The sequence below is a fragment of the Dermacentor andersoni genome, chromosome 11 (genome assembly GCF_023375885.2).
Source record: "Dermacentor andersoni chromosome 11, qqDerAnde1_hic_scaffold, whole genome shotgun sequence".
Classification (NCBI taxonomy): Eukaryota; Metazoa; Arthropoda; class Arachnida; order Ixodida; family Ixodidae; genus Dermacentor; species Dermacentor andersoni.
In genome coordinates, this window is record NC_092824.1 from 93,448,541 (window position 1) to 93,462,222 (window position 13,682).

Genomic DNA, 13,682 nt, shown 5'->3' on the forward strand with positions numbered 1-13,682 from the left:
ATACGCTTCCCTTCTCTTGAAATCATGTCCGTAACCCTTAATGACCATCGCTTATCTTCCCTCCTTATTACATGTCCTGCCCATGCCCATTTCTCTTTCTTGATTTCAACTAAGATGTCATTAACTCGCATTTGTTCCCTCACCCAATCTGCTCTTTTCTTATCCCTTAATGTTACACCCATCATTCTTCTTTCCATAGCTCGCTGCGTCGTCCTCAATTTAAGTAGAACCCTTTTCGTAAGCCTCCAGGTTTCTCCCCCGTAGATGAGTGCTGGTAAGACACAGCGATTATACACTTTAATGGCAACCTGCTGTTCATGATCTGACAATGCCTGCCAAACGCGCCCCAGCCCATTCTTATTCTTCTGATTATTTCAGTCTCATGATCCGGATCGGCGATCACTACCTGCCCTAAGTAGATGTATTCCCTTACCACTTCCAGTGCCTCGCTACCTATCGTAAACTGCTGCTCTCTTCCGAGACTGTTAAACATTACTTTAGTGTTCTGCAGATTAATTTTTAGACCCACTTTTCTGCTTTGCCTCACCAGGTCAGTGAGAATGCATAGCAATTGGTCCCCTGAGTTACTAAGCAAGGCAATATGGTCCCCTGAGTTACTAAGCAAGGCAATATCATTAGCGAATCGCAAGTTACTAAAGTATTCTCCATTAACTCTTATCCCCAATTCTCCCCAATCCAGGTCTCTGAATACCTCTTGCAAACACGCTGTGAATAGCATTGGAGAGATCGTATCTCTCTGCATGACGCCTTTCTTTATTGGGATTTTGTTGCTTTATTTATGGAGGACTACGGTGGCTGTGGAGCCGCTATAGATATCTTTCAGTATATTTACATACGGCTCGTCTACACCCTGATTCCGTAATGCCTCCATGACTGCTGAGGTTTCGACAGAATCAAACGCTTTCTCGTAATCAATGAAAGCTATATATAAGGGTTGGTTATATTCCGAGTGACTCGATGTCAACGGGTTTCCGCCACCCAACACAGAGCCATATCCCGGTGTCGGCGGAGCGCAGAAAGACTCGTCTACTTAGGGTGCGTTCCAATTCTGGCCAGCATGAGACAGTACACGTAGACAGCTAAAGAGACAGCCGGATACAGCTTCGAGGCCGTGTAATGGAACGCGTTCAAAACTGTGTGGAAGACGCGTGGAAAACGCTTCTGCGACGTGACGCCAACTCGCGAATCTATAAAAAAGCACAATGTGACTTACATTAAGGGTGCAGGAGGGCATGTCTGCGTTTTCTTGTGCGCAGACAAAATTCCTGTCTGCTTTCCTAGCGTCCTGCTCAGCCGCCATCTTGTTTGGACAGGAAAGTAGCCTGCATCATTATTGACTTCGATGCTGTCTTCGCGAAGCTGTCTACTTTGAAGTCTTCGTGAGAATTCGAACGAGACTTAAGATGGCCGCTCCCCACTTAGCCGTCTACTTTGCCGTATACGGGGAGTATTGGAACTCAGCTTTAGACTATGGTACTGCATGTCCTGCATGCCCCGCCCGACCAATACTACAGCTGGGAGACATCAAAAACTGTATCACACAGCCTAAATGACTCGCGAAACACCCGATATTATTCTGTAATGCCTAAACAGTGGCTGCGCAGCATTGTATTTTTAGTACACGCAGCAACACTATCTTTAACAAGTCAAAAAAATTATTCGTATATGTAAGCCAAATTGAGCAACTCGTACACCATAGGCAGCTAAGCTGTACGAGTGTGTTCTCACACCCTTCGGAAGTTCGAGAGCTCCGTTTTGGCGCTACCCGAAATATAGTTTGCAGAGGCTCACTGTACGAGGTGCCGTTCTTTCGCTATACCAGTGCCTTTCTTTTATATGGTTCCCTGTACCTGAGCTTAGTGCTTCTGGGGTGGTATTCTGCAAGAGTCTACCTTATGTGTCCATTTCGGCCGCTGCTGATTGGCTGAAGGCGTACGATCGGAGAGCGAGAGTGTGTGATTGTGAAGAGGAACAGACGCCGTTTTCTGCAGCCCTTTAGGGAGCACGACTCAGCGCAGAGACAGGTACGCACAGCCAGCTTCTTTCTCACTGGTCCTTGTCCAGCCAAACAGCGGCGACCTAAATATATAGTCTAATAGGTAAAGTCTTGAGGAATACAACGCCTGAAGTCTCCGTTATATCCGATTCCGTATGTGCCTGCATGTTGCGCCAGCTCTGCCGGCGCCTGCGTCGGGCTGCGCCTTCTGATGGCGCTGTTACGGCTGTGTTGCTGGCTGTTAGAGTGATAGCTCCTGACACCGACAAGATTCGCGCTCACTATGCAACAGTTTGTCGTCTGTTCTTGCTTTTCATCGCTTGGTCATGCATTGTAGGTGTAAGAACGCGTTATTTGTGTAGCCACATCCACGTTTTAGACGAAGCCTCTTGCAACACCAGCCAACGCAAGCCTCGCAGACACATACCATCATTCCCATGACGGCACAGCGCCCCTTAGGAAACTCCCATAGACGGTGGCGCCAGATTTCCTTCTAGGTGTTATAGTGAGAAACTTTGCTTGCGCAGCCTTTTTGGCTGTTCTTCGGCATTTGATGTCGAACCCACCGCTGCACAAGAACCGCTGGGGAACTAACCATAACGGCGCTGTAAAAATGACCACTCAGGCTCGGTTCTTCCTTTTCTTTAATCGCCTCCTGATGGTTGGGAAGCCCCCTGCTCGCCGAGGCAGCATGCAGTGCGCACGATGGAAGTCCTCATTCGCCGCTCCACGGCTCCGCGCCGCTTACGCGGAACTGTTCCTGCTCTTTGAAAAGCCTGTTGAAAGAAAGAAACGCCAAAGGCTCGTTTACAGCGCTCACAACCAGGCACGGTACCGACTCTCGGAGCAAACCCAAAAATATTCGTCAAGGCGCGCAGGTTGGGCCTTCGATTTTTCTGTGTGATGGTTAAGATGACAAAAGGATAGAAAGTTGGGCGAGTTGGCACGGTAGCACGATCTTGGATTGTAGCGCGAACTGACGCGGACAGAGACTAGAGGCAGGACGAGCGCTCGCCCTGTCCTAATCTTAATTCCCAAAGCTTATAAAGTTACTACGAGAGAGAGAGAGAGAAATGATGCATAAAAAGGCAGGGAGGTTAACCAGTGCTAGTCCGGTTGGGGAAAGGTGAAGGGGAAGGGAATGCCAAGAAAGATATAGGGGTGAAAATTGCTGGAGTTTGAGAAAAAAGATGTTAACTAGCGTCGCTCGGCGTTGCAATGCGTTTGTATGTTGTTCATCATCATCATCAGCCTGTTTTATGTCCACTGCAGGACGAAGCCCTCTCCCTGCAATTTTCAATTACCCCTGTCTTGCGCCAACCGATTCCAACTAGCGCTCAAGAATTTCCTCATTTCAGCGCTCCACCTAGCCTTCTACCGTCGTCGATTGCGTTTCCCTTCTCTTGGTACCCGTTCTGTAACCCTAATCGTCCAACGGTTATCCAACCGGCGCATTACATGACCTGCTCAGCCCCATTTTTTTTCTCTTGATGTCAATTAGAATATTGTCTATACCCGTTTGCTCTCTGATATTGTTACAAATCAAATACTGGTCGTTCGATGCGAGACGTTCCAGGTTCAAAAGTGACCATCGCTGATTCTTTCGTAAAAAAATTGGGCTTGGTGATCGTGTAAATGAGGTCCCGCCAAAGTATTTCTCTCGTAAAATATTTTCGGTGAAAGCAAGCGCTTTTTGAAGTTTCCGCGAAGAACCAAAATTTGGTTGGAGAAAAAAGAAATTTTAGTCAAGTGTGAAACAAGATACAATGACAAATTTTATTTTAGGATATTGTACTAGCGTGTGTCGTTTCATGTTACGTTATAAATGAGCACATTTATTGCTTTTCCTCGTTTATTTGGCTCAATTAAAAAGCAAGAAAAAAGGTGCGTTTTCAGAAATATTTGCAGAAACGTCGTTAAGGTTTCAGCCACAGCGGCGGGGAGTGGTCGGCGGGGAGTGTCGACTATTCAGGTTCTTGCATAACTCGTAATCTGCCGACGAGTAGTGTTTAAAGAATAATGAATCAGCCCCGTGCGCTATATCTCGTTTCGCTCGGATAATTCGGCCGTCCTGACGACGACCTCGAAGCCGTCATGTTGCACTTTCAGCACACAAAACTTAGTTATGGAGTCATCGGCACTCAAACAGTGTAAACGGATACGTTATTACAATTTACTGCGCATTAACAAGCACGAGCCAATATGTTATGTATTAAAAATTCATAGGCACGGCACGAACTCAATTGTCGCCCAGACGTGTTTTGCAGTGAAGGCACAGTTCGCGCGTGCTTACGGGTGAGATTGGTTATCGACTTCAAAAACATTTTTCTCACCTTACACAAAATTTACTCGAATTGAAACTGCTAGATCGCAGCATAAAAGGTTTGTGCATATAATGAGCTAGCTCACGTATATTTATCAGGAGGGCCTTAAGGCTTAATTTAGGTCTCAACATCGTCAAAAAGTACCGTTCTTCTATTTGGAGGTAACTTACAGGAAAAGTACCCAATTTCATAAGGGAACATTTATAGCACAATTTATACCAACGGAAAAAACTAAAAGGAAGGTGGCTGAGTCGCTAACAATATATATGCAAGACATTTCTGAACGCGCAAATTTTTTTGCTTTTTTATAGAGTCAACTAAACGCGGAAAATTCATAAAAGTGTTCACCTATGCCGTCACATAATAGAACTACACCAACAGAATATTTTTCATTGTACTTAGTTTGCCACTTCATTTTAAATATTTACCTCCGGCCAACTTTTGCTTCTTCGCGGAAACTTCAAGGAGCGCTTACGTCACCAAGAATTTTTTTTTCGAGAAAGATTCTTTAGGTGGAAACCTCATTCGCACAATCACCAACTGGCCCCTTTTTCTTCCAAGAGAATCGACGGCGATCACTTTTGGGGTCTTGGGACGTTTCGCTTGGAATGAACCGTACAGAGACGCCACAGTGAAATGCCGCCATTGCCTGATTTTGCCGGCACTGCACCTAAATGCTCCTTCCTTAAATGTTAAAGAAATTAGAGTGGAATATTATTTCTGGGTCGAGTTTCGTTTCTTCGATATCAGGAGTGACAAATAATTTGTTGATTTTAGTACTTAAATTTATTTATTTATTTAATTATGTTATTTATTTACTTATTTATTTATTTATTTATTTATTTATTTATTTATTTATTTATTTATTTATTTATTGCCATCGCGCATTCAGAGTTCCTGCTGAGCCACTCAGTCGCTGAAGTATGTCTTCACCACGTCAAGCGTCACTACATGGAGAAGCCAGATCTACAGAGCATCTTTACCAAATGGCGCTACTGAACGACGGCAACCAGCTCATGTACCGGGATCAAGTCATGTGGACCTCGCTGGATTATTTCCAACTACTAAGATACCAGCTTTATACAACACTTCTAGCCAAGCAACATGGCCCTGGTGAATTCTTGTCGCGGCGTAAGCCCTTTTTTGTGAGCAGCTTTTGTCATTCAGTTCGGACAAGTCAAAGCGTCAGCGAATGCGAGCGTGCGAGCCGAGTGACTGTGAGTGAGTGAATCAGTGAGTGAGGGTGTGAGTGAATAGGTCAGTCAATCAATGACCTTGCGAGCGATTTAGGGATTGCTGGAGTGAGTCAGTGTGTTTTTGGGATTGTAAGTGTGTGCGAGTGATTGCGTGAATGTGAGAGAGTGTAAGTTAGTAAGTCAGTGAGCGAGCGAGTCAGTTGACTGTGTGAGTGAGTGAGTGAGTGAGTGAGTGAGTGAGTGAGTGAGTGAGTGAGTGAGTGAGTGAGTGAGTGAGTGAGTGAGTGAGTGAGTGAGTGAGTGAGTGAGTGAGTGAGTGAGTGAGTGAGTGAGTGAGTGAGTGAGTGAGTGAGTGAGTGAGTGAGTGAGTGAGTGAGTGAGTGAGTGAGTGAGTGAGTGAGTGAGTGAGTGAGTGAGTGAGTGAGTGAGTGAGTGAGTGAGTGAGTGAGTGAGTGAGTGAGTGAGTGAGTGAGTGAGTGAGTGAGTGAGTGAGTGAGTGAGTGAGTGAGTGAGTGAGTGAGTGAGTGAGTGAGTCTCTCCGTAAGCGAGTGAGTGAATTAGTTGATTATGCGAATGAGTGAGCGAGCGAGCGAGAGCCTGTTAGTAAGTCAGAGTGAGTGAGCGAGTGAGTCTGTCAGTCACCGAGCGAGTGAGTTGGTTGGAGCGAGTGAAGGAAGTGGCATAGGTAATTATGGGCCCCTCTTACCTGGAAAGCTCATGCCCGAGATGGCCAGTATGACGACAACGAGGACCAACAGAAACAGGAAGACGAGGAGCATGATGAGGGAACGCTCAGGGAACAGGGTGATGTCATCGTCGTCCCTCCTGCAGAGGGAGAGAAGAGAGCGGTAACTGTTAATGGATGATATGCATATAAATTCTGGAGTACAGTCCCTATCTGGTGCGTAGACAGGTGTAATTTATTCTGGTTAGTATTAAGCTTTCCGGACATAGCATACAATCCGCAGGGGTTATAACTGTGATCCATGCGTAAAACATATTTCACTTTATTGCGGTAAACATTTGTCTAAGAAAAAATCAAATTGGGTGCTAGCGGCGCTGCAGGAGTCACCCTTGGATTGTGCCTCGAGATGAGCCCACAAGACAAATTTGGAGGACGCTTAAGCTTCGCCTTTAAGAGGGGAACGCAATAGCGTTCAAAGACCCCTGACTGCTTTTCATACTTCCCAGCAACTGCGGCTTCTGCAACCGTAACGTTTACCGGGAGACGCTGGCGGGGAATGCTATGCACGTAGGGAAGCTTTCTGATAGACAAACGGCCTCTTGCGTAGGTCGATCTCCTGCTATTGTTTCGCACTTATATTTCAGTCTGAGTATAGCTAACATAAAAGGTATGCGCTGTTGGTGTTTTTTTTTTTCATTCCATTGATTGTGGGCTGCCGTTCTCAAAATTCCGAGGAATAACTTTCTAAAGAATGAAAGGCAATGTATGAGCAACTTTGGGGGTCGAAGTTTGGTTGGATATGCGTGGTTCGGAGTTTGGTTCGAAATTCTTTTTTTATAAAACACGCCTAGACGTTCAGGGTTTCAACCTGAAACCAGTGACACAACGAGCAATCTGTACGCTGAAAATGGTTGTTTCAAGCATGCACGAACCCCTTGACGTCAAGTAAAACGAGCGTATCAAATTGGACGGTGCGTCTACGCAAGTTTTGTTTTAGTTGGGACGGTGTGCGTATAACCCTGCTGATTCTTGGGTTGTTTGACTGAATATATAATGTCGAGAAGGAGAACGGCACGAACGAACCAAGGAACGAGACAAGTACACAAGACTCATCCTTGTTTCTTTCGCACTTCTCTTTTCCTTCTCAATCATGAACCAACTCAGCCAAGAAAATGCTCTTCTAAGACTACAGTGCATGTGCGCACACAGCGCACATGCCAGTAGTGGAAGCCACAACGCTACCCTGGCTTTCGCGCGAGGTCATGCATGCGTCGTCAATAGCAGGACAGCACGACGACGACGACGGCGACAGCGGAGACGGCGCAAATACGCTTCGCGCGTCTGCACAATTGTTATGGCACAAAACCGACTTTTTTTTTAAATAATGTTAGATCTGCTCATGAAATATGCCGTAGTCTGTGGAAAAGACGAAGGCTACGAGATATACGTTGTCTTCACGTTCCATGCCTCGTTCCATACCTAACTTGCAACACTATGGAAGCTACCTATAAAAAAAGTTCGGTAATCAAAACGTATCACTCCGCGCGTTTTTCTGGTCAAGTTTCGTAGCGCGCATGCTCGCGCGAGCTTGCGCGTGAGGCGGCAGCGACGAACCGGAAATGAAAAAAAAGAAAGAAAACCTGATAACGAAAGCAACGAAGAGCAAATTGATCTAAAGCAACGTATTACTAGCCGTATACCACAGTGAACTTATATTGAAGACAATGTCTCCCTTAGCGAGTTAGCAGCACTTTCTCGTATCGGATATGTCAGTTTATGCCTTTTTCGTGGGCCGATCAAGGATACAATGCAGTCGAAAAAGGTGGATCGGTCCCGAAGGCAGCGCACTCACCAAATTTTAGCAGTTCGACGCCCTTCCTACTCCCGTCACGCGATCGGTGACGTGATAAAGTGTCGTGCACAGTGACTTCGCCCCATTTTCAACTCCAGGCCACTTAACGCGGATTAGAATTCGCTCATCACCGTAAAATTTCGAAACATTTTTTTTTTTTCGCTGTTATTGAAGAGGCGGCTGCGCAAGGAGGCGAGATATGAATTCGAGCTATACCGCAAAGTGGGCGGAAATCTCCAAGAATGCTAATCGCATTGATAACATCCAACTATTTCTTGGTGTTTTGCAAGAAGTCTTGCTAGCCTCCGCCACGTTGCACACAATGTATGAAACGAAGTACAGATACAGTGCGATATCTCCGGCGAATGCGAACGAACCGAATGCGAAAATTCGCATCCTTCAGTGCGAACGGAGCCAATAATTAGGGATTACACTGTTCAGCTCTTTCTTTTCGGCGACAATGGAAGCACAAGGTTTTTTTCTGCGACTTTTCAAAAACAGGGCATCTAAACTACGATCACTTCTGTTTGATCACAAATCATTTAGACTATATTTCACAAGAAGCACGATATCTTATTTCAATCTCTTCAATACAGGGGAAGATAAATACGTTCATTGCCTAATAACTATCGGTGCAGGTTTGCTGCCGTCAGTTTTTCGAAGTAAGCGTTACAAAAAAAAAACAAGTAGACTCAACCGCAGTTCTCTTCTAACGTAGTGTGTGTGGGGGGGGGGGGGTGGATGTGGGTGGGGGTGTGTGTGAGAGAGAGAGAGAGGGCTGACGTAATACAAACGTAAATGTCAGTACGTAAGTATTGCGATACCCACTAACCCAAGTTGGCGTCAAATGGGTTCACTGAAATGGGTTCACACATACCCACTCGCCCATGCTCAGCGGCACAAGATGGCACACGGCCACTGGCATATACCCACTGGTACATACCCGCCGACGCAAACCCACCGACGCATACTGAGTTGCGGATACCCAGTGGCACATATATTTAGACTGCACAAAGTCCGCCATTGGTCCCCGAAAACGGCGAGATACATGCCAGAAACTGGATTGACGCGAGATAATTTTTTCGAAACGGCGCCACAGAAAGACACGAACACGTATATGACACCAAGAAAACAAACGCCGTGCCGTGAAATGTGTAGTTTATGAGTACACCATGAACAGATACGCAAGGAGCTAGAAAAGGAACCCCGGGTACCGTAAGAATAGGGAGAAACCTAAGGATCATAATAAATCTAAAGATATTAGGTCGCGCCTCCGAGAAACCAGATGTGCTACCAAAAAAAAAACGCGATTCTTAAAAAGAAGCAGTCCACGGGCGGTTGAGTTTGGACTACTTACGCTGCAAGCTCTCTATAAATAAACTGATTGTCATACGATGAACAGACAACAGCCGAAAAATGAAACCAGGTACGTGTGAATGAGAAGAAGCCTAAGGGTCCTAACAGACAAATATATATATATATATATATATATATATATATATATATATATATATATATATATATATATATATATATATATATATATATATATATATATACTAGGTCGCGCCGCAAGAACTCAGCTACCAAAGGAAAGAGTACTGAACAGTGGGTGGTAGAGTTTGGACTAGCTAGGAGACAAGCTGTGCTCAACATAATTAGAGCACAAAAAAACCGTGGCGATACCGGCCTGATAAATGCCGGAATCGGATAGAAACAATGTCAGACGAGACTTTAAAAGGAAGGCAGATGGCTGGAGGAGCACATAGACAGCCATCCTCCGGCCAAGTACAGTCAACCACAAAATTTTATGAAAACACGACACCTGAGAAAAAATCTGAATATCTGCGCAGCCTCACAACACAGCCTAGTACTCGCATTTGCAGCCTCTACCAGAAATATGTGAACAACATTGTGATGTTCGGTTTTACTACTTTAACAGGTTGCTCGGAAATTGGAGCGCTTTCTGCGATCCCGTAGTCCGTAAACTTTTGTTGTTGACTGTACAACGCCCATGGTTAGTCTACGGACAACAGAAACAAAAGCAACTTCAAAAACATCACTACTGCTGCCGGTGCTAAAGTCGAGACATGAAAGCAACAAGGGCACAAAAAGTGGGACGTTAGATGAGATTCGGCTGGTCACAGAACGCGCTGTGCAATTCATGGACAAACGCAACACCATGGGGTCAGGCAAAAAGGAGAAAGCGAAGTTTCAACCGTCGCTGCCGACTATGAAGAAGATAAAAGTCACGAGAACGACCTATTGGTGAATGAGCTGCACAACGGAATCATTGTGGCTTTGGCCAAGACCAGCGCTGCAGTGTGATGAGCTATGGACGACGGTCTAGAAGCGTTGCCTAAACTGCTATGATTCAAAAAAGACAGTACCGTGAAATATAGCAGAGGTTCAAGAAAGTGAAGTAAATAAAAAAGAAACAATTATGTGGTATGTCTGAACGGAAGGGGGATAATTTCGGGACCAGCCACTACACAAGCGCTGTGCTGTTTCAGCTTAAAGGAGTGCCATGCTACGAATAACTCGCTCATCCAGCCGTAAAAAAAAGATGTCTAAGAAGCTGTTTCAGATGCATTGACTGCGTCGCAACAATCAGAAAATAAAAAAATAAAAGGGGCAGTGCGGGAAAATTTCCAAGCATGGGCACGCAAGATGGATGATTTCGTAAAGATAGAAAACAAAATTTAAATCAGTCTAAGCGCTCCGCGATTGTTAGCCGATCGTAAATGCATGTTCGAAATGCAGCAAAAGAAGCATTCTATCCGTTATCATTATCAAATATTTTTTTTAAACACACAGCTTGCAGCTACGGTGACATACGATGGGAAAAGACAAAAAAAAACATTAAGCACCGACGTTAACAGTCTCTACTAATGAAAACATTAAGGAGAATTAAAAGAACTGACCGCCCGGAAGTAAATAAACATTCGCAAATAACTCACAAATAAACAACTACAAATGTCTAAAAGGATGGACGAAGTCTCGGTAACCAGCCCACATGACGCTACGGTTATCTTTCCATATCCCACTGGAAGGTTAGCCGTAAGCGTCTCTTTGCGGGTAACACGAAAGATAACCTGCGATAGGCCTGTCCATTATAAAAACACAAAGTGTAACTTCAAAAAGGAGATGGGAAAGAGATGAGGTAGCTGGGACCTGCTCACCTAGCGGCAAAATGGCTAAGGTAATAGTCGACAGACACGGCAACAGAGTCAGCGTCCGACAGACCAAAATTGTAGGTAATAATAAACAACAGTAGCAATTAACAAGCGTTATAAAGAGCAAGGAGGCAGCCAGTATCAGAGCAATATTGGCCGACGAGAGGGTACTTTGTTCGTTTAAAGAAGTTCCACGGTAAGGCCAAGTCCATGGACGAAAAGAGTATGCAAAAGATAGTCCGCGCTGCTAAGATTGCGAATAGCGACTACTTAAAGGAAACAGTTATGGGTAGGTCGAAATAATAAGCAGTAATCAATGACGGGGGCCAGGACCACCTAACCGAACATGTCACCTGTTACCCTATGTTTAGCCAAGAAAGAATGTTGACAATGAGACAACGGTGACAAAAAGACAATGTCGAAGAAGCCGACAATTGCCGTAAAAACAAGGAGCGAGTACATATAACGAAAAAAAAAAAGAAAAGGACAGCATTAACTGTGTGCTCATAGCAGCCGCATCCACCCATTTCTTGGCCAATCTCCATCGTGGGTAGGAGCCACACGCATCACAGGCCACAAAAACAACAACAACAACAGCCGCAGTGGCAGGAGCCAAGGCCACTACGGGTCGAGCACCACGCTAGGCCTATGCGACGAACGGAAGGGGTCTAAAGACAGTGTCCGAGCTGCCGAAATTGCGGTAACGACCAGCAGAGTGGCAACATACGAAAAAGAAAATGATGGCGGCGATGACCTGGATGGTCGTGGCAGGGGCCAGGATCACCTCGTTCGAGCTGGTCAAAGCGTTAGGGTTAGAGCCCCGATCGAAGGAGAGGATAAAAAAATGCCAATGCGCCTGCGCTATCGGAAACTTTAAGAGAGGGAAAACCACGTGGAAGAAAGAAAGAAAGTACGAGAAAAGCGAAGAAGGAAGAGCAGCACTTACCTGGACCTGCTGGCCGGTGTTAGCGGCGTGGCCCTAGAGGAGGGGGGCCACCGCTGCGGGTACTGGACGGGCATTCTGGGAGCGGCCACGCGCAGTTGGCCCGAGGGCGCGCGCACCGGGTACCCGCGGCTTCCCGCCAATATGGGCGAGCGAATCATGCCCATCGGCGGGCCGCGCATCATATCCGGGGGCTTCATACCCGGCGGTGACATAGCTGCGCGTTGCGGCGACATGGCTTGGTGCTCCGGCGACATCGGCGACATACCCCCGACGGCCTGGTTCTGTTCCGAGGAGGAGAGACCGCAAGTAGGCGCTGCGTCGTGTACAGTGCAGTATATGGCATCTTGCATGACTGAAGTGTACACACAAGATGCTTCCGTCCACGTTCAGCTCGTCGGACGAAAAGCCGGAGAAGTCTCGTCGCTTCACGGTGGCCCATAAGGATAAGGCTCATTAAGCGACTCCGTACATTCGTGGCCTGCAATCAGGCTTACAGAGCCTGTTTCATCTTTCTAGCATTTTACTGGCCACAAATGTCATAGAGGTTTTTCTACGGATTCGTACGGGTGATTATCAACGAAAGAAAAAAAATAACTTGAAGAAAGAAATGTCAATTTGGGAAAGTTATTTACAATGAGAAACGTAATTAGCAGCAGACCTTCATAAGAACAATGAATGTCGCCCTTCTTTTCAAAACCTAATTTGATATTCCCACGCTTCTGAGACTATAACGAAGCAGGTGTCGGTACCTTGGAGTTTATTCCACGTTTGTCCTTCCCAGCTTAGCGTATCTCAAGGCAATCCTTTTGATAATGAGCCCACAGCCAAAAAAAAGAGAACTTTGGTTGGTAAGGCTGTGGTCTCCTCGGCTAACGCAAGACTAGCAACAGCTTTCGACGTTGGTGGTAATCTCGAGGTATCGTAGGAGTATTAGGGAAATGACTGTTGCAGCCGAGTGTTAAATGACAGTGATGCGACGCAAGATAAAAATTTGTCAGCCCAAACACTCCGTACAGATGGTTAACCAGCGAAGCTGCAACGTGCGGGTAAATCCCAACGGTTCAATAAAGTCTTTCTCAGTTATCGGTTATATCATTGTTTTTCTTAATTAGTTAGTTAATTAATGACGACGAACGCGGGAGCAGTGGCACGAGCGAGTTCGCGCGCTAGCGCTGAGGGGCGCCAACGAGTCAACTGTGGAAGATGACGACGACGCTGGAGTCAATGCTGATGATTATACTTTTTTTTGTACACGCGGACACGATAGTCGGGGAAGTACCCCTTAATAACATCGCTGTAAAAATGATAATGAGGAGCTTGGTGGTGCCTCCCGCTGCGAAATTTTATAGTGCTCGTAATCGCCACCTAGAGGGCGAGTTCAATATCCAGTATGTAGCCGCCAGGTTATCAAAGGTGAGGCCAACGCAGAATTTTCAATTATGAAGTTCCCACTGTCTCAGTATGTCGATTCTTGAACTGTTGAATG

General features: G+C 45.8%; 1 protein-coding gene across 1 annotated transcript; it reads right to left on the reverse strand.

Moving 5' to 3' along the window:
• Positions 1 to 2,649: 2,649 nt before the first annotated feature.
• LOC140214258 (uncharacterized) lies at positions 2,650 to 12,428 on the reverse strand. The gene is made up of 3 exons (XM_072285615.1): positions 12,197 to 12,428; positions 6,244 to 6,362; positions 2,650 to 2,793 (listed from the first exon to the last, which is right to left on the reverse strand). Exons 1-3 carry the CDS (start codon positions 12,406 to 12,408, stop codon positions 2,762 to 2,764), a joined length of 363 nt encoding a protein of 120 aa, XP_072141716.1. The 5' UTR covers positions 12,409 to 12,428; the 3' UTR covers positions 2,650 to 2,761.
• Between the last annotated feature and the right edge of the window lie 1,254 nt (positions 12,429 to 13,682).

Bases quoted from the DNA above. Each gene is read 5' to 3' on its own strand.
- LOC140214258 (XM_072285615.1), bottom strand. From the start codon at position 12,408: ATGTCACCGCCGGGTATGAAGCCCCCGGATATGATGCGCGGCCCGCCG. The intron at 6,363-12,196 runs GTAAGTGCTGCT...CTCCCTCTGCAG, and splicing joins ACACCGGCCAGCAGGTCCAG to GAGGGACGACGATGACATCA. The intron at 2,794-6,243 runs GTAAGAGGGGCC...TTCTTTCAACAG, and splicing joins CTCGGGCATGAGCTTTCCAG to GCTTTTCAAAGAGCAGGAAC.